At 39.0% G+C, this 16,261-nt stretch overlaps 2 protein-coding genes across 4 annotated transcripts in view; one reads left to right on the forward strand and one right to left on the reverse strand.

The window, feature by feature from the left end:
• Window positions 1-22: 22 nt before the first annotated feature.
• On the reverse strand, window positions 23-9,134 carry LOC135938453 (probable phospholipid-transporting ATPase IIB). Of its 3 annotated transcripts, XM_065482092.1 has the most exons (17): window positions 8,966-9,134; window positions 7,873-8,093; window positions 6,202-6,346; window positions 6,028-6,141; window positions 5,573-5,971; window positions 5,094-5,282; window positions 4,921-5,042; window positions 4,643-4,865; window positions 4,304-4,549; window positions 3,200-3,361; window positions 2,968-3,144; window positions 2,741-2,911; window positions 2,503-2,691; window positions 1,888-2,318; window positions 1,240-1,406; window positions 972-1,175; window positions 23-240 (listed from the first exon to the last, which is right to left on the reverse strand). In XM_065482092.1, exons 1-17 carry the CDS (start codon window positions 8,975-8,977, stop codon window positions 107-109), a joined length of 3,306 nt encoding a protein of 1,101 aa, XP_065338164.1. In that variant the 5' UTR covers window positions 8,978-9,134; the 3' UTR covers window positions 23-106. The 3 variants fall into 3 exon arrangements, with proteins under 3 accessions (XP_065338164.1, XP_065338165.1, XP_065338166.1); XM_065482093.1 differs by lacking the exons at window positions 7,873-8,093; window positions 8,966-9,134 and adding an exon at window positions 6,559-6,871; XM_065482094.1 differs by lacking the exons at window positions 7,873-8,093; window positions 8,966-9,134 and adding an exon at window positions 6,429-6,448.
• Window positions 9,135-9,249: 115 nt separating this feature from the next.
• The window catches only part of Dyb (Dystrobrevin), a 42,299-nt gene continuing 35,287 nt past the window's right edge, over window positions 9,250-16,261 (forward strand). The window contains exon 1 of the mRNA XM_065486582.1: window positions 9,250-9,412. The gene's annotated coding sequence lies outside the window, so the exon portion shown is untranslated. The remainder of the gene's footprint in view (window positions 9,413-16,261) is intronic.

The raw sequence follows: 16,261 nt of genomic DNA on the forward strand, positions 1-16,261 counted from the left end.
CAAATCAAACCATTCATCCATATCTGTGGTGAATAAAATATTTATTTGCTTGCAAATACATGTATTAAGCTTGAATATAACAATTTTATCTGAGATACAAAGTGACTTAAGACAGCTTTGAATAAATAGGGGGTGAGAATTTGCGTCTAAGAAACTTGAGTATGTAGAGCGGAAGGCAAGTCACCAAAGTGATGACACTCACTTTCCACAAGAACTGCGGGGTCTGAATGAATTCCGAATCTGAAATCCAAATAATAATAATATGTCATTAGTTCAATGTCACTTAAATTCATTAATAATTAGAACTTCGAATTTTATACGGTTATTTTCTGAAAATTGACTATTGTTTTTCGTGCAGAATAGATAGTTTCTGAGCCAATTTAGATGGTTGTTCAACTCATCATTAAAGCCAAATTTTCAATTGAATTTTTTATCTTTCATTTAATGCAAAATATTAAGAAAGGAAACTTGGTAGTTTTATTCTTATTTTTATATGAATGGAACATATTATTTTAATTAAGCTAATAGGAGTCTTATTATTCCTTAACTTAATATAATAGTTTTATTATCAATTTTAATACTTCTTGCATGCCATCATTAGAATGTTTGAGTATATTCTTTGATGAATATTTACCTCAAAGAAATAAAAACAAAAAACCTGTTAAATAAAGCAAGTAAAATCGTCTTTCGCATGCGAAAAATAAATAGGTTACTGGGAAACCAATCTAAAATCGCTTCAGGCTAATTTACCAAAAAATCCAAAAAATAACAATTCCCTGATGCAAAAAACAAGTAGTATGCTTTTATCTTGACATCAGCTGCTTTAGAAGGTTTTAAGATAATTTAAATTGTGGCTTGAGCGTATTAAAATAACATGATTCGTGCTTAAATGACTATCCCAGGAAGATAGGAAGCTCAGATATAAATTAGTTGACGGTGTAAAATTCAGAGGCCTCATCAATAATGCTTACCGAAGTATCCTCTTAGCAGAATTAGAGACAAGATGTAGATAGCCAGGCTGACCAATTCTGCCAAAACCATCAAATAGTGCCAGGTGCGTACAGTCAGGGCCACCATAGTGAGTTCTGTCAGCACAAGAGCAGTGAAGCTGATGGCCACTATGTGAATGAAGTCATCTTCGAACAGAATCAACGCTCCATACATGATGATTCCACCTGTAAATTTATCAAGACAGTGGATTTAGAAGCTGCTAGTAAATTTTTTGATCGAATGCAATACCTTGGAAAATACTGATCAGGACCCAACTAAAGAAGGTTTTGAAAGACAGCGATCTGCCTTTGCTCAGTTCCTTGTACAGTTCTGGGTAAGTGAGAGCAATTTTCGACGAGACATCCTTGTCTAGCACAAGCGAAAACACTGGGAACATGGTGTACACGGTGGCATAGCTGCAAAATCCAATTCACAAAATTATTCACATGAAACATGGTTTATACAAATTTGTTGCAGCAACAAAAACTAACAAAACGGAATTCTTCCGCTTTAAACTTTCAAATTAAATGCAAGTAAAATATTTATTGTTGATAAAAATTTTAATTAATAATTAAATTTGTTAGTTTGCCACATAAAAACAGTGATTTTTTTCTACAATTTCCTGACATAGCTTTTTGTTTTAATTAAGAAGATTTCTTTAAATCCACAATAGGTTTGGCTGACTAATAGAGTAGTATTTGGAGTATTTGAAGCCGTTGGCGACAGCATAGAAGCTTTGTTTTCAATGAAAAAATAATCAGTTAATAAAAATTGAAAATTCTACAGTTTTCCATTAAATTTCATAACTTTCATAATAAATCTCAATTCAGACATAAATTATGAACAGTTCAATAGACAAAAACCCACAATATTGGCCATATATTCATCCGCACTTACCCAACCATGAGGAATCCTTGATAGAGTGCCACAGATGAAAAGTAGAAGACTGAACTGAACACAGCTTGCATGGTCGAGATTATCAAGCCTCTGTGGATGACAAACTGGCTGAGGGCGGCCGAGCGCTTGTAGCTACGTCTGCCATGCACCAGTAGCAGTCTTTGCAAGTAGGAAAACTGCGGAATGGAGAAGTCGGCTGCCAAGGAGGCTTGTCTGCCTTCTCGGCCCTCGATTCCCACACCAGCGTCGGCAGCCTGGATCATGCTGACGTCGTTTCCTCCGTCGCCCACGGCCACAGTTCTTTTGCCAGTGTGTTCCTGGATCAGTTTGACCACCTGCGCTTTTTGGGTTGGCGAGCATCTACAGCACACCACTGCCGGCGAGCTGCACGCCACCTCCATGAACTCGTGCTGGTAGAATTGTAGGCAGATCTGTTTCAAAAGGGGTTAGTTTAGTTTGATTGTTTTGTTCAGGGTTGAATTTTCTTTTCTACCTGTTGATATTTAACATTTCTCAGGGAAGAAAAAACTTTCCAAAATTTTTATTAAAAACCAAAATTAACAGTAGAGCATTGCATTTTTTCAACTTGTGAGTTCTTAACATGACGTTTCTCACCTCTAAAGAGTCGCCTGTGATAACAAGGGCGCAGTCCTGTTTTTTTCTGAACGCGTTCAGTTCTAGGTGGGCTTCAGTTCTGTTCACAACGTTGCGGAAAATGTGCAAACTCTGCGTTCTGGCAACCAGTCTCGAGCTCTTTGCAATGCACGTCGCCGTTTCCAATTTGTCTCCAGTCAGCATCCAAATCTAAATCAATATGTAACAGAGGGGACCAATTTCTCAAGTGTAAACCAACCTTGATGCCAGCATTGCGCAGCAGTTCCAGTGTAGGTCTGACACCGTCTTGCAGTCTGTCCTCCACGCCTGTTACACTCAACAGTTCCATTTCTCGCTCAATAGTTTCAACAACAGCGGCGACACGAACTACTCTCTCTGAAACGCTCATCCGTGCAGCATTGTACCGAACCTAAGAGGGAGAATAACGTAAGAATTTACTTTAAATTTAAATATGCAAGTGCTAACCTCAAAATCATTGTATTGCTCTTCGGACAAAGTCTTCTTGGCAACAACCAGCGTTCTCAAACCCTCGCGAGCCATATTTCCGCACTCCTCCTCCAGCCAATCATTGTACTGCACTATTCCAGACATGACGACATCAGCGCCTTTTAAGTAAAACGTGATTTCCCCTGTGGACTCCTCCTGTGTTGATTGAACTTGTAGAAAAATGTCAAACAAAACTAGGTTTTTGCAGTACCTTAACGATGATACCCATCCTCTTCGTTTCTGATGTGAATGGGAATATTTGCAGGATGGTGTAGTTTAGAACAGCTCCATTTGGCGTTCTCAATTGCATCGTGGTCAAATCTCTGTGAATAAGTGCCAATCCTGACTCCTCGGTCCATTTCACAAGAGCCACCTAACAAATCAATAATTATTCTTGAATAAAATAAAAATCAAGTTAAGAACAAAAATGGCACAAAGATTAATTTTTAACAGTTCATTTCGCTACCTTTACTCATAATTAAACAATATATAATATTTTTCTCTTAATGTTTGTAACTTAAAAATTTACTCTGCTTAAAAAAGAGAAAAATTCTTTCAACTCTGCCGCTTCGACTGGGGAATGAAAGCATCTATGACAATCCCAAATATTATATAGCTTTTTAATAAAAAATATATTATATTAAATATGTCAATTTAATTTCAAAAAATTAGTTAATTACTTAATAAAAAAATGGTAATGAAAAATGTTGCGTAGTTGATAGGTTGTAGTTTTTTTTTTTATCAGTTAGTCAAAATGGGTGACCCCATGATAGCAAACAATTCGCGTTAACTCCTCATCTCAATAATATCGCAAACGAACAAGGGCGTAAGGGCCTCGATTGGAGGAAGCTCAGTCCAGAAAAGGATTAGCTCGTGTTACTGCCCCCGCACCGGGAACTTTTATACTTAAATGCTAAGACGAAGACATTATCGTCCCATGATATCAATTCAAGCATGCTGGAAAGGTGCAAACCAGCTAATAGCGATTCGGAATTCACAATCCTCCCAAATCCGAATGGACTCGTCATTGCAATGGAGTTGAATAGAGAATCAAATGTAGGCACAAATTAGCCAGCAGTCAACCATATGGCGACTCTCCCCACTGGAAACTCCCAGACGTTTCCCAAGCATGTTCCAGAATCTCAAACTAAAAATCGCTCTGGATTCTCACATTGCAAGTGTACCAAAGAGCATTTATTTTGCTCAGCAAGTATTTCTTTACAGTTTACAGATTTATTTATGTGATGACATTTTTTGGATAAATAAAATTGAATTGCCTTTTTGAAAGATCAAAACAAAGAGCAGAGAATGGTACCTCATCTGGACTTGACGCTTGGTAGACAACTTCTTGACTGGTATGCTGGTCAGCCTCAACTTCATCGCTGCCGTTTTCAGACCTGTCATTGCTTTCGTAGGTGGGGGTGACATTGTGGCACAGGGCGAGTGCCTTCACAGCTTCCAGGACTCTGCTCAGTTCCGATCTGCGCGCTTTGCCAGATGAGAGGCCTCTCATTTCACTCTGTTGCTGCTTGTCAAACGCTTTCCGTAAATGCAGAACTATCTGAAAATCATAATTTACAGGCGAATTTGAGTTACAAGATTTATCTTTATCATGGTTCTGGCATTTTAAATTAAATTTAATAAAAGCACTGACCTCTTCAAAAGTTTCTGTTCCGTAGGATACTGTTCCTAAATGCAATTTCTTGAATATCATTTCGTTCTGAGTCAGAGTTCCTGTTTTGTCCGAGAGCAAGTATGAGACCCTCCCCAGCTCCTCTGGAATCGTGGTTGACCGCACTACAGTGCCCGGAATAGTTGGGTCTCTCTGCATCGCCCACGAGTAGAAGGCTTTACCCATGTCCAGATTTACTCTCAAACTAACCCACAGAAATTAATTTGATTTGCATTCGGATCAAATAGATGATAATATACCTGATTGGAATGATGTACGAAAAGAGGAGGATAAACCGGAAGGTGTATCTGTACCAAGGACCGTTGAATCCCTTCAGGCACATCATGACTAGGGCCAAGGTGATCACAGCTCCAAATAGGACCTTTAATATTTTTAATTTTATATAAATCATACAAATTTACTTTGAATATACCTTGGTTATTTGATTCACTTCCATGTCCAATTGCCCAACTTTTGATCGTGGCGCCGAGTTGTTCATAACACTCCTTGTTTCTGACCCAGTGTACACAACCAAACCTAGAGCTGTGCCAGAAGCAACAACGCAATTTGCCCAAAGAGTGTTTTCAACATCCAAAGACTCTTCTGTGGGAGTGCCATCAATCTGAAAATACAGAGGATTTTACTTAAGAAAATAAAACGCAATCCTACCGCTCCTAACGTGCATTATATATATTAAATATCAAATTTGAACCTTTTGTTGAAATAACCATTATCAATCAGTCGTGCTTGTGCACCCAAATAAAAAATCTTAAATACAAAATAGTAAAAATCTCAAATCGATCAATTTGACTCGTCAATACTAAATTTTCCCAATAAAAAAACCTGGAGACTGCATGGAAATGGAAATAACAATAAGCCGAGGGGTTTTCTTGTAAGCACAGGTATATTTACCCTATTAAAAGTGCCAATAAAGCTGTGAATATCTTTCTGCGGCTTTTCAGCATAGAGGGTAGCCTGGATTTCAAACAAGTCCTTGTCATGTGCCAATTTCTGGGTGCCTGGAACGGCCAGCCTCAGTTTCCAGTCGGTTTCTCCATCAAGCTGGTCGGTGCGGACGAAACAGGCGCCAGATCGTTCTGTGGTCCTCACCAGCACCATATCAGCTGGAACTCTTTGGTTTTTCTCCACAATGATCAAGTCTCCAACTTTGATTTTCGAGGAGGGTATCGACTCTTTGGAGCCATCACTCAGCAGCCTCACGTAGCGTTGGCAGTTGACCTCTTTGTCCCTCTGGTGCCTTCGGATGTCGTCGACTGCTTCTCGACAGATAGTTACTGTCAAAACAAACGTCTGCAAAATAACTAGGAATTAAATTTACTGCAATGATTTTGTTTATCGCGACTTACAAGAGGCCCCCAGTAGGTGTACAAATAGCCGATTCTGATATCTGGGATGAACTGGCTGGTAGCCATAACAAGGAAGTACAAATTGAGGAAGAATTTAAATTGTTGAAACAAAACCTGTCAAAATCAAAATATCGTTAAATTTTGAAAACACATTTTGCTGTTGTTTCGGCTTACCAATGGTAAGAAGGTTATCACATTGTACTTTTGGTTTCTAATGACATTGGCTGGGTATTTCTCTGCTGCCAATCTGCCAACCGTGATGGTTCGCGATTTCAGCTCCTTCGGACGCCAGCATCGGCCCCAGAGCCATTGGCAACACCTGAAATCAAATTTCCGACGGTGAATAACCCTCTCCATTTCAAGTCCTGACAGGGCTTATTAGATTAATATGCGATTTCTACATTTTATTTTCCTGTTTCTGCTGCGTCGGAGTTGCACAAAGGCAGCGCCCCCCCCTTGCATTCGAACAAAATATCATCGCGCCATCGAACAACACTCAAAACTAGTTTGCTATTTTTAACCCAGCAATACCTCGAGCACAAATCGCTTCGCTGCTTGTTTATCAACGGAGTATCCTCAGCCTGCATGATGTGAGGAGCATCTGACGCTACGGAAGACAGGGTCTGGATCGACTCGGCCCGAGTTTCTACAAAACTCATGCTTCCGTGCGCTGAGAAAACCGTAACTTCCAGTTCGGATCGGTCCAACTTCTACTTTCACGGTCAGTCCAGCAAATTATGCGAAGGCACGCCGAATATTTACAAGCAAAAAAACATTGGGAAAGTTTTACTGCTACGTTTGGTCAGCTGAACTGTTACTGGAGACATTGGAGAAAGGTCAATAGCAGCGCTGCCAACGTTGAAAGTTGCGTACTAATTTTTCAGGCGCGATGACTCACACTCACAATCACAGCAAGAAATCGTAAAAATATTTATGACGTGTCTCCTAAATATTTTTCGATGAGTTTAAGTTAACTGAAAACAAGTTGATTTTACGCTCTAAATAAAATAATTGATGCGCTTTCAAAGATGGCAGTTATTAATTTTTTAAGTAAATCTGAGCAGAAAAATTGTGAATATAAATTCTTTTTACACTAAAAACTGCAAGACAAATTGAATGCAGTTTCCTCGGTGTGTAGTGGGCCTTTGGCCTTGCTGTAGAAATATGGAAGAATAAATAGCTCACTACATACCGAGGAAGCTGCATTTAATTAACTCTTCTGACAATTCTGAGAGCCTCGCGTGCTTCTGCCAGCCTCCATTAGCACCTATCAAGAAATTATTAAACTCTAAAAACAACAGTTTGCATGCTAATCAAGCGGCATCCACATAGAAAATCAGTAATCTAGAGAAATTTACACAATGATTCACACTTCACACTCCGTTGGATATACTGAGTCGAGCGGAATCGAAATCGAGCGAAAAATCATTGACAAACCGTTTAATTTTTCGAGATATTTGGTACAGTATAGAATTTAACTGTTTCTCCGTCCTGATTTTATTACTCATCTTAGAGATCAACAATTGTTAAATCGAACAAAGCTCCACTTGAATCCTTACCTTTGCTTGCCAGAACAACAGATTTTTTCTTTCAGCCTAGATTTCGTTCTTTGAGAATCAAAAATCAAAATTTCAGACTTGGTTCGATAAATTGGAACTACTTGTCTCTGACTCATTTCACCAGGACAGTCTTAACAAAACTGCGAGAGGCTGAGAAATCGGACCAGCATGCAAATAAAAACTTATCTAAATTCTGTTTGCTTTTTACAGCAAGTCAACATCAACAGATATAAGCGTGTAGTCTAAATATTGATCAAGCAGTAAAAATAAATTACATTGTACTAACCCACAGAGGAACAGTTGTAGAATCTTAGGAAAGGAGTTAGTTCGTTGTCGACTTCGTCCGCGAAAAGTGGCCACCACCGGATTCTCAAAGTTGCGTCGACGTCCATTATTAGAAGGTAACAGGTAGTCAGTCTCATCGGTGTCCATTTCCTGGTCGCTGCCAGCCAATTGCAAAGGCACCTCTTCGAGGTAGTCCTCCTGGCGCCTCACTACTCTGTAGCCCTACAAAAATAAATTCCACAACTGAAGTTATTGTGAAGAAATTTTGATATGATTGTATCAGAAGTTGTTTACAAATGGAAAAAAAGAGAAACCGGTAAAACACTATGGGTGATTGGGCTCCGTTAATTCTAAAAAAAATTGTAAGCAATATACACAGGCAACTACTATACTTAGTTAGATTATTGTAACATCTAAAATCAAGATTTAACCTTGGAGAACACAAAATAAAAACAAGGAAATGATTTCAAAAGAATCATATAAGCTAATGAAGGATAAACACAAAATATAAGACAAGTGTTTTATCTTATCAATAGTTGTGACGATATTAACAAACAATGCATAATATTATCCAACACAATGCGGTGAAAAATTCCAGAAAATTGCAAGGTGGTATCAGTAAAAGAGAGTAATGTCATTAATACATATAAAAATTCAACACTAATACGTGGATTAAGTTTAGAATAGCAAAATGAAATAGGGAATTCTCGGAATTCTAAAAATTGAATCATTTTTACAATGAAATATATAATAGATAGCAAAAGTGATACACAATTTAAAAATAATTGCCTCAAATTAAAAAAAACGCAAAGCATAAAGCAATCGATTAACTGAGACAGAAATGTCAAAATGCACGAGCTAAAATTGAAATTAATTTGAGAATCTGGATTTTGCTTAATTCGCTAGTTTTTTATTAGCATGTTTATTCAAAGGTGTCATTTTAAGTGCACTGTATTTTAGCTCGTTGAATAAATGAGTATAAAACTGAATGTCACATTCCTCTAGAGGAAATTATTCACTTTGCTGTGATCACTGGCCCAAGGGCACCATGCGTGTCCGGCTTTCCTTATCTCCCCCTGTCTTTTTTAACTCACCATGCGGTTCATAACTCAAAATTAATAGCAGGGCAGAAGAAGGTGGCAGTCACCGGAAAGGTCATTCATCGGCGGGGGTGAGCACCCTCGCATAGTGCACGACGTCGTTAATTAAAGGCGACATTCCACAAGTCCCTTGCTCCTTTGAGTCCTTTGTTTACAAATCAGCCGCAAAAGAGCAGCAGCAGCTGCGAGGAGGGTGTGCGATAGGCAGCGATAGGTAGGGCGGCGCCCCTCGCGGCCAGCTGGCCGAATTAGTATATCAGGAGCAAGCAGAGCCATCTGCTCGGCTGTGGCGGCAGTCGAGCCACGGGCCAAAGAGTTTGCCTTCAGCTGCGGCGTTGTCACAAGAAAAGTGTGTTTGTTTATTGACGTGCGTGCGAGTCGGAGGACTTAAAAGGAAATTTCTACTTTTTCGTCTGAGAGCAGCACGAAGAATCGGTCCAGGTGAGTCTCTTTTTGCACGCGTTCTGCACACGAACGCGCTACCTGCTCAAAAGCCAATCGATTTTCGTGCACAGCACGGCGTTGTTATACGGTATTTTGACAAGCTGCGAGTCGGCAGTCTTACGCACGCACCGTCAGGTGTGTCCGACTTTGCCAATTTGGTTTCACTTTCGCCGGCCTTGCGACACCGTTTCGCGAATTCGTCGGACAAGGGCCATTCAGAATCTCGAGTGTGAAAAGCTAACGTTTGAAAAGGGGTCGTTAATTTCCAAAGCATTCTTCTTCGGTTTGATTAAGAAGTAAAATTTTCATTGATAATTGATGAACGAAAATGCAATTTAAAATTATTCGCCTCATATTCGTTTAAATGTGGTTTCAACGTACAAAGATTAATAAAACAATTAAAATCTAAAATATTAATGATTTTGTTTGCTAAATGAAAATGTTATAAACTGAGTTTCATTTTCCTTGCTGTTTTTATATTTTTCACGCGTCTATATTTCGCCTGAAATTCATTACTTCACGTTTACCCAGCAAAATAAACACATTTGAGTTTTTGTTTAAAATTAATGTCTTTAAAATAAATTTTGCTTAAATTTTCATCCTCCACCATTCCTCAAAAACTGAAATATAGGCTAAACTACAAGGCAAGTCTATAAATCTATTGCTTCAAATTGAAATTTATAAAAAATGACACAGAAAGTTCACCTCTGCACCTTCATTAATTAACGGGTCATGTTTTGAAAACTTAAAAAAAAATAAATAACTGAAAAATGAGTTTATTATTGATATTTAACTCTCTTAAGTAATGTTATTCATATGAAATGTGCTCCATAGTTAATTGGTAGTTTCCTTTAAAACACATTTTTTAGTAACAGTTTTCTCAAATTAATTTCAGAAATTCAAAGTATGAAATTCAAATCTGGAGCACAATACGGGTTGGCAAAAATATTGAAACCCACGTTTGAGCATTTAAAATCCAATTTTATCCGCAGCAGCAGCTGAACCAGAAATCTCAAGTTCATAGCGTGCTACTTCAGGAGCGTCAGTGTCGTGTGAAATCTCAGGGTGTTGTCAATTTCCCGGAATGCATTTAGCGTGGGCAGGCAGCTCGAGGTGCAATTCGAGAGCGTGGGAGGTGCCGTGGTGAATTATTGATGAATATGATTTTTCGAGAGGCCGTGCGCAGACGAAACAATGGAGACGCCCGCCCTCTCGTGAACTGCATGATTCATGAGCGGACGACCACGTCCCATGTCTTCAAATTGAATTGTTTTCTTTTCAGCACCTCCCTCGGATAACGATGATTCGAGTGTGCTAAAGCAACGCGCTTAGGATTTCTTTCTTTCTTTCCTGCCGCTCTCTGTTAAGTAAACAAAAATAAACACCGCAGCACGCCCCACACGCGACTAAGGTCTCTTGGTCGCACGTGATTTTAACTGGCGATTTGCGAGAGAATGCCTGTTAGGAACCACAAAACTAACAATCAATTAAATTACTATTAACTTTTTACTGCTTTTCAAATTCATTTTAATTGGCAGCAAAAAATATTACTTAGTAAAGCATTTTGTATAGAAAATTTTCTAACAAGCGGGAATAAATTTAAACCAGTAAATCGAAAACAGTGCTATTTTCCTCGCCTGATGTAAGAATAATTTTCGCTGGTATTATAGCCTAATAAAAATTCAAAATTTAACAACTTGAAAATAGAAATTTAAGTGTCAAATTTCCATTATTTTTTAAAACCAATTCAGTTTTCTAGAGTTTGATTCGTGTTCATCCCTCTCGCTTGGGCAATCTGCTGCGATGTTTTCTCGAGGGGAAATGCAAATTTTACGTGTATCCTAGTCGGTAGCTCAGATTGGCATTTGAATATTTAATTTGCCTGCTCCACACCCCTGCAGTTTGTAATCTGATAGGACATCGCGAGCTTTTGAAATAAGACAAGCCGACCAGCAACAGAAGTGTTTGCTGGGTATTAAGTATCACGCGAGCATAAAATCCTTTTTATTGCAGATGGGCAGCTCTGGAAATCTTTGCTCGTCGTACAAGGCATGCAAATGAATTTTTTGTCGGGATTTAAATTGTTGAATCAGTTTTGAAAAATATTTACAGTGAAAGCGCTACTGTTAATCCTCAAACCGTGGAGTTTTTTTTGCCAAGCATCTTTTGATTGTGTTTGATAAATGATAAAAGAAAAAAACTTGCCAAAGGAATTTTTCCCGTTAACAGTGTTCTGGGAAAATCGCGTACATAAATGTAGTGTTTTAATCTTTGCTAAGAAAGTATTCATAAAATTAAGCTTCATTTCAAATTTGTTTGTACGAGTAAATTTTTAAAACGGCTTTTCGGATACATTTGGAAGTGCACATTTCTTTTAGAAATGTTTAAAACTCAAAATTTTATCAGCTTCCCAAATTTTCAAAGTTATTTGCGCCAGCACTCTTAGCCGATGAATTGATTAACCAAACTCGTATCCCATTCGAAATTTTTAAAAATAAAAGTTTTTAAATCTGAAAAAATTGTCAATCAACACATTAATTAAATCCCAATCTGTCCAAATTTTGAGATTTGACGTCCATAGCTCAAAAACCTTGAATTATGGAAAATTTTAATCTAAAAATCGGAAGATTGTGAGAAAATGTCAATTTTTGCTCTCCTTGTGAATTGGATTTGGAACGAAAAAATTGCTGTTTCCAACACTAAATTTTATTCCAAGGTATAAACCAGTCTCATTATCAAATTAAAATTATAATGGAATTAATTTAAACTTATCGGTTTTAGTAGATATTTGTTTGACGCTATAAAAATTGTCACTGAAGAGAGGAAAATTAATTTGCCTGTCGCCGTATTTCGTAACTACCGATCTCAGTCTACAAAACGGCTCTTGTGTTGGTTTTGCATCGCGTTTGGTTGATCACAGTGGCAAGAGCTGTTTATCAGTAAATATTTGCCAGCCTTAGAGACAAAATCGATATCAGCGTCGTTCACCCTCCACCAAAAATAAAACAATGCGTGCGTGGTCTATACCTCAGCGAGCATAGTATACTCTCTTTCTCTCGTCGCGATTTATCTTTCGCTGCGCGATATTTTTATGATTCGGTGCTCTTTCGCCCGGCGCTGGATTGTGCTATTTTCGCGCAGCGTGATATATTATATGTCTGTTTGTTTGTTTTCTCGGCGGGGTACTTGATGAGGCGCCACACTGGCGCTAATAATATTTGTTGTGACGAGTCTGTCTTCATTACTCACCGACGGCCACCTAGCAGGAAAAGACCTTGCGTCTCGCCACCGTCTGATTGCATGTCTCTCCACGGTCGTTAACCCCAAATTAAAGTTAATCTCTTCCATTCATCATTCAGCATGAAGCAAAATTATTTATAACATGCATAACATGTTTTCTTTGCTAATTTTTATTTTTTTTTAAAATCTTCTCGCATGCTCTCCTATTTGACAGAAGCGGTTTCATCCCCTGAGGCCTCACAAAATAAAATCAATTAGACAGCAACTTGCAGAAAAAGAAAATTACGCCTCACCGTCTGTTGAAAAAACAATTAATTGCACTCAAAACTCTGACTAAATCTTGTGTGAATCGCCATTCACCCTGCCTGCAATAAATACCTCTCTTAAATATTCAGGAAAAAAATAAACTTGCAATTACCCCTTAGTGCGGTGCAATGACGTTTGCATTTTGATGCAGGTTCTTAAACTGATGCTGGTGCACCCGACGATATTGTGCCTCATTCGCGATTTGTGCCGCCAAAGCACTTTCTGCCAGTGGCGGTGATGAATGCAGCTCCGTTTTAGTTGAGAGTTGAGACTACCATTCACGACATGTATGTAGCTCCAGCTTTCGCAATCAATAATAGTTGGGATTGTAGCAGGCTGAAAGACTGCTTTATTCTGTGCAGGGACAATTGCAATATTTCATTGCATAGAAGTAAAATCGGATCGTTCATGACTCATGAGTTTCCCAGTGATTTCTTTAAGAGTCAAAGTTTCTCTTACCGAATAAATATTAAGTTTGATGATTTCATAAATATAAACGTTTTTTCTTGAAATTCAATGACCGTCGGCTCGCATTGTTCATGAATTTCAAGACAAGTCGTTCAGCAGAAAAAAACCTGAAAATACGCACTGACCTTTCACAAAGCTGCGTTAACTTGAAATTTTGAGGCAGGGAAATGAGGGAAAGATCGAATATTCGAAGCCGTGCGAGGGCTTCGTAACACGATTGAATTGAATTTCAATTAAGGCCCCGGCACACCATCTCAAATATTGATTCGGCCAATCTGCAGACGACACTCGAGATATGCACGAGTTGCCCCGGCGCTGGTAATTATAGCACAAAAGGCGATCGGCTGAATTGGCATATTACACACGTAGCTAGAAGTTATATCTTTCAGTACTGCCGGCAATCGCGCTTCCGCACGAGAAGACCGATTCAATGCGCGTCCCACGCTGATTGGCACAATTCCAGCAGACTCACCTGCCGTATTTTTGCACGCAGATTTTCCGCTGCTTCCTCATTAAATTTTCGCGGAAGCCAATTCAACAAATCCCCCGACTGACGAAAGGAGCAGCGCGCTCGCACTTGATGGCTTTCACGAGCGGCGGCGGAAATTGGAAAATCGTTGTTCCAGAGATTCTTTCAATGGACTGCATTGTAATTGTGTCTGTCCCTGTCTGCTGTTTGGATTTAGACTAGCATTGGGATTTTTTCTCTTTGAATTCGAGATTAATAACTTCATGAAACGAAAGTGGCATATATAGCTTGGCAAACTGTCAAAATGGATTCCAGTTTTTCGCGGACAGGAAATGATTTTGTATTAAATACGATTAAAAACTGCAAGCTCTAATTTCTTGTTCTCTGCAGGCGTGAAATAATTTCAATCTATATGCATAACATGAAAATCGGCCCAGTGGGAAGATGTAGAATGAGTGTTCTTGCCGAAATTGACGTATGAAAACATGAATATTGATTTGGCATACTCCCAATAGTCTAATTCCAGCGTTCAGAATTGCTTTCATTTTGATTTTCAGGAAAATATTAATTAAAATGACAGGAAAACTTTCCCTTTATTATTATTATTATTGAATAACTCCAAATTTAATATACTCACAGCAAAATCAATTGAAATATCAACTGAGGATCCCCAAACATAGATTTAGTCAAGTCCAGCGAGCATTCATTTAAAGTTTTAATAAACCACTTGTCGTCAGCGAGTGGGTAGTTGGCTGGCTGGCGAGCTCGACGGGCGGAAAAAATCGCCTCCACTGCGTCTGATAGTGATTGATGAGCTAGGTTGGTCAAACACGTGAGTGCATTTCGTCTGGCCGGCCAATTAGGCTGCGCTAATTATTCCAAATGATGGATCGATCTTCACTGTTGGTGAAACTCGTGCATCTCGTGTTCATTCTCCTACTCGTAGCTCCCATAAAAATAAATAAAAGTGTGGTCTCAACTAGCATCCCATGCGAAATTATTCACGCAGCCGAGCATGTGGTACATACAAATAAATATACAATGGCAAGCAAACGCAGGACAGCCAGCAGGATGGCTGACAAGCACAAATGAGCCCAGCGTCTGCCACTGAGCCCACCAGAACGGTCGCCAACCCTTAGAATGTCGCTGCGAACCAACGTACTGTCGGTCTCGGCTTCTCGTTTAGGCTCATTTTACAAGCATTAAAGAATTTTTGTTTTATTTTGATTGATAACCACGTGACTGTGAGAGTTGCAATAAACATGGGCTGCTGTTAAATAAAATTTCAAAAACAGATTATGCAAATCGAAGAATCCTTTACACAAACCGAAATAAAACATTTTAAAAAACCGATCAATAATGCGGTTGAATAATTATTCAAAACTGAAGCAGTGGCCAGTTCAAAAATGTATGTGCTCCTTTTTCTAGAGTGCCTTGTAGGACAGCTATCCCGCCTGCACATAACGACCGAAAGATTGGTTTCCATTTCAAATATATCTCCAGAAGGCCATTTTCCACAGAAATAAAACAGTGAAAACATCACGGAGGCAGACGCCCAAGGCAGCCTCAGTCGCTAATCTAATAGTTTTATGGACGTCATAAAGTAAATTTACGAGATTCCCATAAATTCAACTCGAGAATTCGGCCGAACTGAATATTATACTTTCCACGAGAGGTGTTTTGCTCTCGAGAGCCAGCCGTAAATAGGCTCTAGCTGTTTTTGACGGCTCTCCGACGGGGTGACGACAGAACGACAGAGTGCAAAAAATGAAAAGTATTTATCGGTGCGCGTCCGACGTTGCTCCGCCATTTCCTTGGTGATAAATTTTTGCCAAAAGCACTTTTGCTTTTGTTGCTGTTTATGGGCCGCGCGGCTCTTCATAAATTATTCAACCGCGTGGCTGGCCTACATATGTTATGTACTTCAATAACGTCGGAGGAAGCGACTATATACATCTTTCTGCTGCCTTCCCTTATTTCGATGAAGCCGCCGTTCCCGCACAAAGGCTCCAAGTGAGTGTTTATCCCTCTCGTGCAGTTGGTTTCGCTACGGACATTTCAACGGCATTCACTTAGAAATAATGTACCTCCATCTCCATTTACTTTTTAGACTTCATGTTGGAATTCTAGTACGGTGCTCTACAGGGAGATAAGCCTGTTGTGTTGGTGGAACAAAATTGGAGCATGCTGAACGGTTCTGTTTCTATAAATTAATATATTTCGATTAAAAGATACAAAAATTGATGTTTGAAGTAGCACTGGTATTTCATTTTTGACAGAGCAAAGAGCGAATCGCTTCCTGAGAATCCCGAGGGTTGAATTAGGTTAGGCAACCAAATCACTCAGCCGACAATTCGACACGT

This window comes from Cloeon dipterum, chromosome 3 (assembly GCF_949628265.1).
Source record: "Cloeon dipterum chromosome 3, ieCloDipt1.1, whole genome shotgun sequence".
In the NCBI taxonomy this organism is placed as follows: domain Eukaryota; kingdom Metazoa; phylum Arthropoda; class Insecta; order Ephemeroptera; family Baetidae; genus Cloeon; species Cloeon dipterum.

What these genes read in the sequence shown, in the direction of transcription:
- LOC135938453 (XM_065482092.1), bottom strand. An exon ending in CTACAACTGTTCCTCTGTGG is followed by an intron (nt 6,347 to 7,872) that starts GTTAGTACAATG and finishes ATTTGATTTCAG; the next exon opens with GTGTTGCCAATGGCTCTGGG. An exon ending in TGCGCAATGCTGGCATCAAG is followed by an intron (nt 2,692 to 2,740) that starts GTTGGTTTACAC and finishes ATATTGATTTAG; the next exon opens with ATTTGGATGCTGACTGGAGA.